Source organism: Nuphar pumila, chromosome 6 (genome assembly GCF_984573655.1).
Source record: "Nuphar pumila chromosome 6, dmNupPumi1.hap1.1, whole genome shotgun sequence".
Classification (NCBI taxonomy): Eukaryota; Viridiplantae; Streptophyta; class Magnoliopsida; order Nymphaeales; family Nymphaeaceae; genus Nuphar; species Nuphar pumila.
In genome coordinates this window covers 106,975,433-106,989,399 of record NC_143254.1, presented here as the reverse complement: position 1 = coordinate 106,989,399, position 13,967 = coordinate 106,975,433, and the positions used below count along the sequence as shown (strand labels likewise).

General features: G+C 43.1%; 1 protein-coding gene across 1 annotated transcript in view; it reads left to right on the top strand.

The window, feature by feature from the left end:
- The first annotated feature begins 8,571 nt into the window (after nt 1-8,571).
- Nucleotides 8,572-13,967, top strand: part of LOC149835578 (CMP-sialic acid transporter 2-like) — a 33,428-nt gene continuing 28,032 nt past the window's right edge. The window contains exons 1-5 of the mRNA XM_090010582.1: nt 8,572-8,702; nt 8,980-9,140; nt 9,256-9,367; nt 9,586-9,665; nt 11,386-11,461. Coding sequence (XP_089866708.1) covers nt 9,085-9,140; nt 9,256-9,367; nt 9,586-9,665; nt 11,386-11,461 — 324 coding nt within the window. The 5' untranslated portion in view covers nt 8,572-8,702; nt 8,980-9,084. The remainder of the gene's footprint in view (nt 8,703-8,979; nt 9,141-9,255; nt 9,368-9,585; nt 9,666-11,385; nt 11,462-13,967) is intronic.

Genomic DNA, 13,967 nt, shown 5'->3' with positions numbered 1-13,967 from the left:
CACCCACCCCATCCTTTGGTAAAGCACACTAAACCTCTACTTGTTTATGTTAGGGACACTTTCCTACTCCACGTTCGACCCAAATAATGTGCCTCGGTGTTGGATCCATTCAATCCAAGATCCACCTCAAAAGAACTCCCTGAATTATCCACGCCAATGAGGACTCTCTACTAATTATCAGAGTCTGCCTAGCTTGGGACTCTAGTGGGATACCCCCCTCCCCCCTAAAGTTTTCTCTAGGGTGAGATTGTGGATGTATTTTACTTTTTTATCTTTCTTTTGTTTTTATAATTTAATAGACATGTACAATTACTTATTTTTCAATGAGTTTTATTAACTTCAACCTCTAAATTTTGTTTTGAGTTATGTGATTTCTTCCTTAGAGAAAGACTCTGCTACCCACCCATTCGTCTATCCCGACACATAGTCAGCCAGTTCAGAACATATTTCTCCCTTCTATTTATGCATTTGCCTTTCACCTTGATTTTTTTGCCTGCTAGGTGAAATCCTCATCTTTCTCCCTGTCATTTATTTTTGCCATATCCTCCTGCCCTTAGACATGCCCTATCTACTTGTCTTCCCTTCTAGACATCTCTAGTTGTGTCCTCTACCCTATGACATACCTCTCTCACTTTCCTACCTAGTCGTGTCCCTATCCAGTGACATGCCTTGCTCGCTGTTGTGTGTCCGACACCTACCAGACACATTGCCCCTGCCTTTGTTGTTGTTGTAATGCCCTAAAACCTTGCACTTGTAAACTTTTTTTTTTAAAAAAAATTGAAACTTTGCAATCAATCATTTTTTTAGAGTTTAAAATGATAGTTCAGCAAAAAATAGTGTTTGAAAGAATAAGTCAACGGACCTTGGGTTCATTACAAGCAAACTTTCCTTTATACAAAAGATTTGTATCTCCATACAAGCATTGAAACCACATATATTCAAAATAATGATTTTGATAACTAAAGTTTACACAAAAAAAAATGTATAAGTTAGAAGTATCTTAACATTATTCTCATATGCAACTTTTCTCTATCTCGGTGATGGTCTGAATGTCTGACGATTCTGAGTGTAGGTTCTCAAAGCCTCGTACCTCGGTAAGCATTGTGCCGGTATGTAGCACTAAAAAAGATTGTATTGTGTTGCATAAGAATGATGTTAAAACATTATTTTAGCGAACAAAGTGACAATTGCGTCATAGGGGTCAAACCTGAACCCAATTCGCGCCGATCAGACCGAGCTAAGCTCAACACAAGAAATCAAGTCGGCTTCGCTAGCAAGCCGAACCGGGCTGAACGAGGCATAAAAAGTCGGGTTTGGTTCGGCAGATAATCGAGTTGATATATGTTGCGTACGAGTTGGCCCAGGGTACTGGACCAACTAGGGTTGCGCTCGGTGATAGCCGAGTTTTGCTCTGCTCAACTATGCTAGTGTTGCTGCTGTTCAAGCACAACTAGAAAATGGCCTACTTCTTCACATCCCCTGCACTGTCACGGGCCTATTTCCTTCAATGGGCCAGCGCGGCGCGACGGTCCTTCCTTACCGCCGCAAGCCTACTCGTCAGCTCGCTTGCCGGTCGCGGAAGCTTATGATCAGAGTGCAAGAGAGCAAGAGAGAATAGAGGGAGAGAAGTTGCAATCACAAGAAGCAATCACAACGAGGGTGAACAAAAGAAAGCTCAACGCATTTAATTCATTCACAATTTTGCCCGCAGGCTATTACAGTTCAAGTATACGGGCTGCCCCTTCGGGGTATTGATTCACCTGAACCGAGCAGCTTACATCAGACTCAACAAAAGCAAAACAGACTCTAGCGCAACTGTACACTGTAAGTCGCAAGGGAACATGCTCCCCCCTTCAAATCATGCGCCGTCCTCGGCGCCATCTGTTTCGTGGTAAGCCCTGACTTCAGCCGGGTAGCGGCTGTTCATTCGAAATGCAGGCTCCCACGTTGGTTCCGCTGTTTCCTCCCACTGCACCAAGTATTTCTTCGTTTGCCCCAAGTAGTTGACCTTGTGGCGAAGGATCTGACTGAGGTGCTTCTCGGCCCGTTGTGCTGTCGGGGCCCTCTGCATGATGGGAGCGCGTTGCGGCACATTGCATTCCGGGTCTCCATCATCTGGATGGAACTGCTTGAGGTTGCACACGTGGAACACCGGGTGCACCTTGAAGTCTGGGGGCAACTCCAGCTTATATGCCAGCTTGCCCACCTTCTTTGTGATGGTGAAGGGTCTCTCATACTTTCTGAGTAGTCTGCAGTGCCGCCCGCGGAAGATGCCTGTGCGACCAGGATATAACTTCACCAACACTTGGTCCCCAACCTGGAACCCTGCGGGCCGACGGTGTTTGTTCGCCCACTTCTTCATTCTTTTCGCCGCTTTGTGTAAGAATGCCTTCGCCAATTCATTCTGCTCGTGCCAGTCGCGAACAAACTGATAGGCGAAGGATGGCCTTCCCTTTTCTTGTGCGGCAAGAGTGTGCGGGGTCAGTGGCTGCTGCCCCGTGGCTATCTCAAACGGGTTGTGGCCTGAAGATTCGCTCTTCTGCAGATTATAACAAAACTGTGCCACATCAAGGAGCTTCACCCAATTTTTCTGATTGGCACTAACAAAGTGCCTAAGGTACTGCTCCAGTATCCCGTTGATGCGCTCTGTCTGCCCATCTGTCTGCGGATGGAAGCTTGTTGAAAACAGCAAATCAGAGCCAAGTAACCGAAATACTTCACGCCAGAACTTGCCCGTGAAGCGAGCATCGCGATCGCTCACAATGCTCTTTGGTATGCCCCAGTGCTTCACCACATGCTTTACGAACAACTCTGCAGTCTTCTCTGCAGGGCACTCCTTGGAAGCTGAGATGAAGGTGGCATACTTTGAGAAACGATCCACTACGACTAAAATAGAACTGAGGCCCTCTACCTTTGGCAGACTAACAATGAAGTCCATAGAGATGCTTTCCCAAGGACGTTCTGGAATTGGTAGAGGCTCAAGGAGACCGGCAGCCTTCTGGTTTGTCCCCTTATCTTGCTGGCAGATGAGGCATGTCCGCACATACCCCTCAACATCGTCTCTCATCTGCGGCCAATAGTAGCCGCGCTCAAGGAGTGCTAAGGTCCGCTCCTGACCAGGATGGCCGGCCCATAGTGTATCATGGCACTTCTTGAGTAGCTCTCGGCGAAGGCTTCCCCACCGTGGTACAAAGATGCGTCCCCCTTTTGTTATAAGGAGGCCATCCTGTAGCCAAAATTGTCGAGTCTTCCCTGCCTGCGCCAGAGAAACAAGGTGTTGTGCGGTCGGATCCTGCTGTGTACCCTCGCGGATGCGGCTCAGCAATGCACCCTCCAAATGCACTTCAGAAGGCTCTGCGCGCGCAGCAGCTAATTCAGCCCTACGGCTCAAAGCATCCGCCACAACATTGGTTTTTCCAACCTTGTACTCTAAGGCAAAGTCGAACTCAGCCAAAAACATCTGCCATCGAGCTTGCTTGGCCGTCAGCTTCTTTTGCGTCTGAAAATAGCTCGTGGCCACATTGTCCGTCTTGACGACGAACTCGGCACCCAAAAGGTAGTGTCGCCAGGTCCTGAGGCAATACACAATGGCGGTCATCTCACGTTCGTGCACTGTGTACCGCCTCTCTGCATCCTTCAGCTTACGACTCTCATATGCGATCGAATGCCCGTCTTGCATAATAACTCCGCCAACGGCAAAGTCTGAGGCATTAGTGTGGACTTCGAAGGGTCTCGAATGATCAGGCAGTCGCAGCACTGGCTCTCTCACTAAGGCTTTCTTCAAGCCCTCGAAGGCATCTTGGCACGCTTCTGTCCAGAGCATACCCGATTCTTCTTCAACAAATCTGTGAGGGGCGCAGCAATGAGGGAATAACCTTCGATGAAATGCCGATAATAATTTGCCAAGCTGAGGAATGACCGCAATTCTAGCACTTTGCTTGGCGGAACCCATTCCTGGATGGCCCTTATCTTCTGCCCATCCATACGCAGCACACCACGCCCCACAACGTGGCCAAGGAAGCTGATCTCCTCCTGCCCGAAGAGACACTTCTCTCGTTTAACACAGAGGTCATTCTCCTTCAGCACCTGAAACACTGTTCGCAAGTGCCCGACATGTTCCTCCATGTTGCTGTTGTAGATCACGATATCATCCAGATAGACTACCACAAACTTGTCTAAGTAAGGGTAGAAAATCTGGTTCATTAAAGTCGTGAACGTGGCTGGAGCATTTGTCAACCCGAATGGCATTACTAGAAATTCGTAAGCACCATAGCAGGTGACACAAGTTGTTTTCGGCTCATCACCTTCGGCAATCCTCACCTGCCAGTAACCCGATCGCAGATCTAGCTTGGAAAAGATACGGGCACTGCCTAGCTGATCGAACAAGTCTGCTATCAATGGCAATGGGTACTTGTTCTTCACCGTGACCTTGTTCAAGGCCCGGTAATCCACACATAACCGTTTAGAGCTATCATGTTTCATCTGAAAAAGGACCGGGGCACCAAATGGGGCTTTTGATGGACGAACAATGCCTGCGTCCAACATCTCGTCTAGCTGCCTGCGCAGCTCCTTCAACTCTGCTGGCCCCATACGGTATGGAACCATTGCGGGAGGCTTTGCTCCCGGGGTCAACTCAATCTTGTGGTCGACCTCGCGTCTTGGTGGAAGACGCTTTGGCAATTCCGGAGGCATCACCCCCCGAAACTCCTCCAATAGAGGGGCTAGGGTCGGCGGCACTGCTGCTTCTACCTTCCCTTCATCTGCACGCACTGCAACTAAGAATGTCTGCTCCCCATGCTTGACACCCTTCTTCAGTTGCATTGCTGATAACACTAAAGACTTGCCTTTCTGCGTAAGGCACTGCACTGTGTGGGACAGGTCTGATCCCATGATCGTCAACGTGTTAAACTTTGGCAGCATCATCACATTCTGGCTTCGCAGAAACTCCATACCCAGAATCACCTTGAAATCGTCCAGGGGCACCACAGAGAAGTTGGCTTTGCCGACCCAACTCCCCACTTGAGTAGCCACATCTCTTGCTTCACCAAGAATGGGCTTGGCCTCAGAGTTTACTGTTTTGATAGTCCTCTGCTTTGGCCCAGTTTTCAAGCCCAACCGCTCTGCCTCTTCCCGCGAGACAAAGTTGTGTGTGGCCCCGGAGTCTACCATTGCTGAAGTAGACTTTCCATTCATAATGACTTCAACGTACATAAGTTCTTTACTGACCTGCATGTTCTTAGCTGCGCAACTTCTAGCTGCGTTAATCGATCGCATGGCGCCCATCCTCGGTTGCATGGTCTCAGTGTCACTGCCTTCAGTATCGTTGCATTCTTCCTGTGTAGCATTGGCTTGCCCGTCGTCCTTTACAAGGCGCTTTGGGCATTGCCGGGCGATATGTCTATCACCACAGAACCAACATGTCACAACCGCACCCTTGTTGCTGTTGTTATGCTTCGTGTAGTTCTGTTTCTTTTCAAATTGATGGCGTGTCGACGCCTCACCTTTATCGTTGCGCTGCTCATCCTTCTTGCCTCCGTGGTCAGGCTTCTTCCCAACTTTGGTTGATGGGGTGAAAGGTTTGCGCTGAGTATCAACTAAGCGCTCCGCCGCCACATATGCATCTTTCAAAATACGGGGGTTGCTCCTTTCCACTTCGGACTGTGCCCATGGTTGAAGTCCCACAATGAACCAGTTGAGCATGTCGTCTTCTGGCATGTTAGGTATCTCCAGCATAAGCTTCTGGAACGTTCGGACATAGTCTTGCAACGAACCAGTATGTTTGAGTTCACGAACCATCCGGTAAGTCTGTCTCTGCGCATTTCTTGGCATGAAGTAGTTGCACAACTCTACTTTGAAGTCGTCAAAGGTGTCTATCACACATTGACCCCTCTCCATGTCATTGCGCTTCCGCCTCCACCAAGCGATAGCATCACCATCAAGTAAGGCCGCTGCAGCCTTGATCCTCAGATCTTCAAGGGTCACATTTTGGATATCCAAGTAGTCTTCTACTTGGAACAAGAAGTTCTCAATGGCCTTGCTGTCGCGAGAACCATTGAATTTTGTGGGTCTAGGTACATCAATCCTTGATGGTCTCTCACCATTTCCGCCATTCAGGGTCACCGTCCGCTGCAACGTACGGTTCCTCAACTCAAGATCGGTCACTGTAGTCGTCAACGAAGTGACCTGCCCCATTAGTAAGTTCACCTGCTCTTGCAGGCTCGCCACCACATCATTCAATCCATTGAATGATTCACATGCGCGTGAAATCGCTTCATCATGCGAAGTCACATCTTCCACCAACTTGTTAACAGTTGCAGCCAACTCTTCTTGGCCCCGAGGTGAACCCATCTCCTCAGCTTCGGCAACTGCCTTGCCTATAGTGTTGCGCAAGTGTTGATAAGGCGCCACGATGTCTTGCTCACAAATCGCAGCCTGTCGGCGTGTCTGTCGACACCGACTCCGGAGTTCCTTCCCCAGCACGAGAACGGGCTCTGATACCACTTGTCACGGGCCTATTTCCTTCAATGGGCCAGCGCGGCGCGACGGTCCTTCCTTACCGCCGCAAGCCTACTCGTCAGCTCGCTTGCCGGTCGCGGAAGCTTATGATCAGAGTGCAAGAGAGCAAGAGAGAATAGAGGGAGAGAAGTTGCAATCACAAGAAGCAATCACAACGAGGGTGAACAAAAGAAAGCTCAACGCATTTAATTCATTCACAATTTTGCCCGCAGGCTATTACAGTTCAAGTATACGGGCTGCCCCTTCGGGGTATTGATTCACCTGAACCGGGCAGCTTACATCAGACTCAACAAAAGCAAAACAGACTCTAGCGCAACTGTACACTGTAAGTCGCAAGGGAACATGCACAATGCATGCAGTTATTGATAGACAGAGGAATCATGGTATTCACTTCCGTGTACTAGCTAAAGCATGAGCGTATGTCTTGGGGGATCATATTCACTCTGGTACAGTAGTAGGTAAACTGGAAGGGGAATGACTTCAGCTCGCATGCAATTAAAATCTAGAGTAACTTTGAGATTAGTACTGCAGTAACTGAGATTGAGGACTTCCAATCTATCAAAAGCCTGTCAATTAATACATTTTAAACTAAAAAAACAGCTAATGGTTTCTCAAGATGCCTAGACCTTGTTGGTTCCACAACTGAGTCATCACGAACGATAGCTTTCTCAAGATGAAGTCGCATGGCAATGACCCCTAATGGTCATAAGCCTTATGACCAAATTTGGACTCCACCATATATGTGATCTTGTAATACCAAGGTAATGGAGTCGTTCCATAACAATTGGATTATCGCACCCTACAGGCTATAGTGGCATATTTATAATAATCATTATATGTAAGTGTATTTGTACAAAAACTTAATCATGGGTACCATTTTGACACGCCATTTGGGGACATGTTATAGGTGACACGAGTTGGACACGATATGACACAATAGATAATGACATGTACGACCATTAATTTAATATTTTAAATGTTTTTTATTATTTTTTAAATAACATTTTAAGAAAAATACATATATATAACATCAAATAAATAGTTTTTTATTAATTAAAACATTAAAAAAATCCATGCACCGTATCTTATTTCTGGAAAAATTTTCAAACATGCATGTCCAACTCGAGTTACGGTCGTACCCGTGCCACAAAAACGAATTACCGATACAAAAAAAAAACAATATAATATTATAATCTGGTACCCTACACATCGACAAGATTTTGAAGGCACATGTGCAACCGGTGAGAGTCGAACCTGAACAAAAGGGTCAGCAGTCATCACCTTGTCGTCAGGCTCGGTTGACCTTCTTAAAATCTAATTTGGTATCTGAGAAATAAGGGTTTTTTAATTTTCTTTTATTTCTTCATCCCTTTTATGTTGGATTTGACCTTATTGTCTCTGAACGCCTTTGATCTCAAGCCACTTAATCTAAGGATTAGAGCGAGGAAGGATGATCAGGTGAAATGTGGTTGCACACTTTTAGTGTGCTGCTGCACCTGGTCACCAGCCACAATGTGTCGGTTACGACTAGGGGTGTGGTTTACTTAGACCGGACCCATATCAAACCCTATAGAGAGTTCGAGTATAGTGATAAATAAGAAGACCCAATTAAAACTTAGGTTTGGATTCGAAGATCCTATTAATACATGGATTCGAGTATATTTTTTGAAATTTTATATTAGACTCGAGCCTCACCCAAATTACGACTAAGACCTGCAAATTTTTAATGTAAAAATGATAAAAAATAGTATTTTATCGGGTATGGCTCGGGTCTGGTTCATGTAGTTCTTGTCCTTCCCGATATTGTTTCTCTTATGGTGGGTGTGATTAGACTAAGTCTAGACCTGATACCATACCAAAAAAATTGGGGCCAGGTCTGGTTTGACCTGAATCCGAACCAAATCTGACCGGTTGACCTGTCAGCTGTGGGGCCCAACAGCATATGGTGCAGCAGCACACTTTAGTGTGCAATCTCATTGCATCAGATCTCGGCTAGGCAAGAAGAGGTCCACGAAACTTGGACCTGGATCGGACCAGTGTACGACGGACATTACCGGGAAGGAAAGGAATTACAAATTGCATAACAAGAAGTCCCTCTCTCTCTCTCTCTCTCTGTGTGTGTGCCCCCATTCAGGGTTTGTGTTCTTGGGTTTCACTTCTTTGAAGGTCTAGATCGTCGGGTTTCGGTGAAAACTCTTCTTTCCTTTTTGCAGTTTTTGTTTTTTAGATAATCTTCAAATATCCAGATCTCATATAGTTTTGGATCTCCGGTGCCATTCTTTTTTCCCCCTGTTTTTTTTTTCGCGTGCTTGTAATGGATCTCGCTTGAGATTTTGCTAGATGAGTTAAACCCTGGGAGATTTGGCCTATGTCGTTGGTTCACCGTTTTCCCTCAGGTGAATCCATCGATTCTTGGGTGTCTCTCAGTTCATCATTCCTTTCTTATGAGATTCAATTCCTTAGGGAGAAGAAGATGGGAGGCATTCACGGAGAGCATCTTTGAGTTGGTATTTTTTCGATAAATCCCAAAAGCTGGAGGCGTAATCTCCCCTTCTTTTCGTTTTGCTGATGAATATGAAAAAGATTGGGGGTGCGTTGCTCGATAGCTCCAAATGGAAGCGCAAGTGAGTGAGAATGACCAGCGATGGAATGTAATTGTAGTTTTATGTTTTAAAGTGAAAGGCAAGTTCTAGAATTTTTAATTTTTGGTTTTCTGTTTCTGGCTTCGTGTTGATGCAGAACTCTCGTGACTGTCTCCTTGACGTTACTTACTAGCTCTCAGGCTATATTGATTGCGTGGTCGAGAAGAGCTGGAAAGTATGACTATAGCGTGACAACAGCCAATTTTTTGGTGGGTAGCTGGTAGAATACACTGAATGATTCTCACTTTAGTTTGCTTTGTTACTTGCTTCCCGAGTCACATCCATGTTGTGAAAATGCATTTCATAGGAAAAAATCAAAGTTGTATTGGTGTCAAGCATTTGATTGTCTTTCTTATGATATTGTTGATCTGTGGTTTGCTTTCCACTTGGGGTTGTTGGTTTATCTTCTGATTTTATGTGAGTTCAGGTGGAGGCCTTGAAGTGTGCATTGTCGCTTCTTGCCCTTGTAAAAACATGGAAGGCTGATGGTGTTACTGAAGATAACAGGCAAGTTCTTCTCAGTCAAGCTCTGATTTCAGCTTTTATTTTGTTTCTCATGTGAATCTTTTGTTTGTTGTTTACTCGAAAGTTCATCTGGTTGACTTGCTTAATCATGATTGATGGTTATAAGTGTTTATTGCGATGCTGGTTGTTTTCTGGCTTATAGTGGACAGTTTGGTAGTGCATAAATCCTATGAATTGTGTGCATGGCTATGCGTTTTTTTTTCTGATAGGGTATTCATTCCCTTTGCGCCCTTCTCGTAAATATAAGTGTGATGATAGTAATCATCATTTTCTTTCATTGAATTAATGTGAGATGGATTTGAACTATAAAGGTATCTTATGTTAGTTACTCCAACAGGGCAATTGTGTTACGTGGTTAACCAACACAGGCCATTTTTTCATTAACCTGCATCAACAAGTGTGTTTATGTGTGGGTGCTTGAAAGAGATTTTTTTTTTTGACAAAGGAGAAATTCAGAAATATTATTAAACAGAATGAAGGTGACAACAAATCACCGGAAACAGATGAGATATAAATAAACTAGTGTCCTAAGCTTCAACCTTAGAAATCAATGTTAGGCCGTTTATGCTTTGTCCATATAATAACATCAGTCCAGATTGAATGAAAAATATTAACCCTGAATAATGTAGAAAATTTCCCAGCCAATAACTCTTTACCACACCATCTATCTTTCTAGAAAAGTAGCTTATTTCCTGCCCACAATTTTGTCATAAAATGCTGTTTAAAATCATCCAATATTGAAGTCTAGCCCTTCCAAGTTCCTTGAGCCTCTTTTCCATCTGTGTATAAGTCCGATCCTATGGCCAGCTATGTAAACCACATTTGCTTTTAATTAGACGGTCCCATTGCGGTCTTCAATGCATCAAGCCCACCACTATTTGGTAACTTGTTGCTCAAAGGGGAGGTCCAGATTCTTGGACAGTGATGCATGATGCCAGAGTGTCACGTACAATTCCTTTGAAAGGGTGTGATACCACCACCTATCACACCTGACAAGTGATCCATGGAGCTGCATCCCTATTCATGAGGTCAATCACATCGCTCTTTCTAGGAGGTTGGCCACCTATCCTAGATTTTCCTATTTCCAATCAGATCCCCAGCTCAATCATAATTTAGTATCAAGGTGATTATATTTGCATTCCTATATATATGGCTCTGTGCAACTCGTTAGAGAATGGGGGGATGCTCAATGAAAGGTATGGGAACAGTAAGATGATACCTGTGGGGGCTGCTACTCGAGCTTCATCTCTTACCCCTGAACTTCCAAAGGATCCAACTGTGGAGAAGACCTAGAGCACCAATTAGAAATCCGAATTAACAGCTCTATAGAATGGAAACTGGTCGAGGGAAGCTTTTAGATCTGTGCTTCTAGATACCACACTCTGTTTTGGCTTGTTTCAACTTTCTCAAATGTGGTAGGCCTTCCAGACGCCCATTAATAGGTTGATTTAAGGGAGAACAAAGCTTGGTGGTTGCCCACTTCCATCTGGGCACTGGCATGTGTGTGTTTCCTATCTTGCAACATATATCTTCTGCTTTCATGTTGGTCAAATAGAGGGTTTTTTGGGGCCTATCTATATGATTGTCTATTCATTGGTTTTTATTTTTTCATATTATTGTTGCATTCATCCAATTTATTTATTTCTCTCTTTTTTAATGGTTGTTGTCGAACAATTCATTTTCTTTTTCTTTTGCTACCCAGGTTAGGTACTACTTTTGATGAAGTTAAAGTTTACCCAATTCCTGCAGCACTTTATCTCATTAAGAACTTGTTGCAGGTGAGTTACTTGCTGGCATATTCAAATCTAAGGGTGTTCAATATTGCAGGGAATGATCTATTACTTTTTAATTTTAAGAAAGCACTACTTATGTTATAAGAATGTCATCTGGATAAGCTCCTACACTTAGAGACTTATCATTTGTTGTAATTTCTTCTCTTATTTGTGATTTTAGTGCTATAGCGATATCAATACTTTTATACCCTGATAGACCTTTGCTTTATTTCCTAAATTCCAATGGGAATATTTTTATTCCTTTTCTCCTAATTCATTAGATAAACTAACTCATTGAAATGTTATCTTTGCAAACTAATGGTTAGAAATCCTAATGGATAGCTTATATTCATTCCTTAACATGCAACCTTTCATGAATCGAGACTATGTTATTATCTGAGGAATCCTTTGAAATCAATTAAGCATACATTTTTTTTTCTCCTAAAATATTACTTTTTTTTTGCTTTGTTACTTTTTGTCACCCTTCTTGAATAAAATCCTTTCTCTTTCTATCAATGCATCCAAAACTGTCAATCCCAGAAATTAAAATAAATAAATAAATAAAGGTAGAAGATATGTTGCATTTCAATGGAAATGGCAGATGAATGGCCTCATTAAAGAATAAATAACAAACTTTAAAACACCCGATTCCTACAGTATCTTCATTAGAAAAGGCATGTATATTTTTTTCTTCTGAAAACAGATATGTAAACCAGCAAATCCATCCATCTAATCAAAGATAACATGCAGTAAATTTAACAAACAAAAAATGCAGAAGCGTTACATGGATAGAAAGCTCAGATGAACCATGGAATCCTCATTTACAACCCCCCCAACCCCCACCCACCCACGAAAAAAGGAAAAAATCAACCAACAGTTTCTTCACAAATTAAATAAACGAAAGAACAAAAGAGGAAAGAACCCATGAAGAAAAAGGCTTTTTAAAGAAGTACATTCTACATTTGGCACTCTTTTGATTTCTTATTTGTGATATCTAGGAAACCCACCATAAACGAGTCCAGCATGTGACTTTCTAGCTGGAAAAACTATCATAGGCATTGCTCTAACTTCACATGAATCATTCAAGATAAACTTCAGGCCCTCTTTAGATATTCACTTTTGGTTCTCGCAGATATATTAATATATTATGCACTATTCCAAAAGCATGTCAGTAAAAGGTAACATTTGCCCAAAGTTACCCTTTATTTATGTTCTGATAAATATGCAGCAAGACTCAAACTCTGTTGCAGGTGCTAAGCTGGAAATATGTATCTTTCATTCTATGGTTTTTTGACATTTTATGAATTATTAGTTCCACACCCTCTTCAGATATTTACATATGGTTGTTCATTCAAAGGAAAAATAAAATTGCTCATGTCCTCAGTTGCAGATATATTTAGATGTTATGCGCTATTCTGAATGCATGTCAATAAAAGGTGATGTGCCCAAAGTTTATGTGCACTGTCTCTCAACTATCCTTATACCTTTAGATTGTGATAATATATGTGGCAAAATCTTAGAGGTTGAAGAGTCTATTGAATATATGTATCTTTCATTCTATGATGCATTTAAACTGTTGTATCATTAGTCCTACTGCATCATGCATATTTCTCTACAACAACAACAACAACGCCTTCATCCCAAACAATTGGGGTCGGCGATATGAACCAAAAAGAAAATCATTTTGGGTCCTCCACATGAATCCTTCTCCTCCACTCATTTCTATCTAATGTCATGTCCTCGGTGAGGTTCAAAGCATTCATATCCTTTCTTATCATCTCCATCCAAGTCTTCTTAGGCCTACCCCGACCTCTTTTAGCTAATATATTTTCCCATTTCTCCATCCTTCTAATTGGAGCATCATTAGGCCTTCGCCGAATATGCCCAAACCATCGTAAACGATTCTCACTCATCTTATTTTCAATGGATGCAACGCCTACCTTCTTACGTATTTCCTCGTTCTGAATCTTATCTTTTAGTGTCTTTCCACACATCCATCGAAGCATACACATCTCAGTTACACTCATTTTTTGAAAATGATGTCTCTTGGCAGCCCAACATTCCGTACCATATAGTAAAGCGGGTCTAATTGTCGTCCTATAAAACTTCCCCTTCAACCGCAATGGCATTCTACGATCGCACAACACTCCAGTTGCACTTTTCCATTTCATCCACCCAACCTTAATCCTATGATTTACATCTCCATCAATTTCTCCATTCTTTTGAATGATAGATCCCAAATATTTGAAACAGTCATCCACCGCTATTTCTTGCTCACCAAGCTTCACTACACTCTCATCACTACTTCGTTGCTTACTAAACCGACATTCCATATATTCTGTCTTACTCAACGTAAAACCTCTTGCTTTCAAAGTCTGTCTCCATAATTCTAACTTAGCATTAACCCCAGCTCTAGACTCATCAATCAAAACAATATCATCAGCATACAACATACACCACGACACTTTTTATTGAATTGATCTCGTAAGTTCATCTATCACTATAGCAAAAA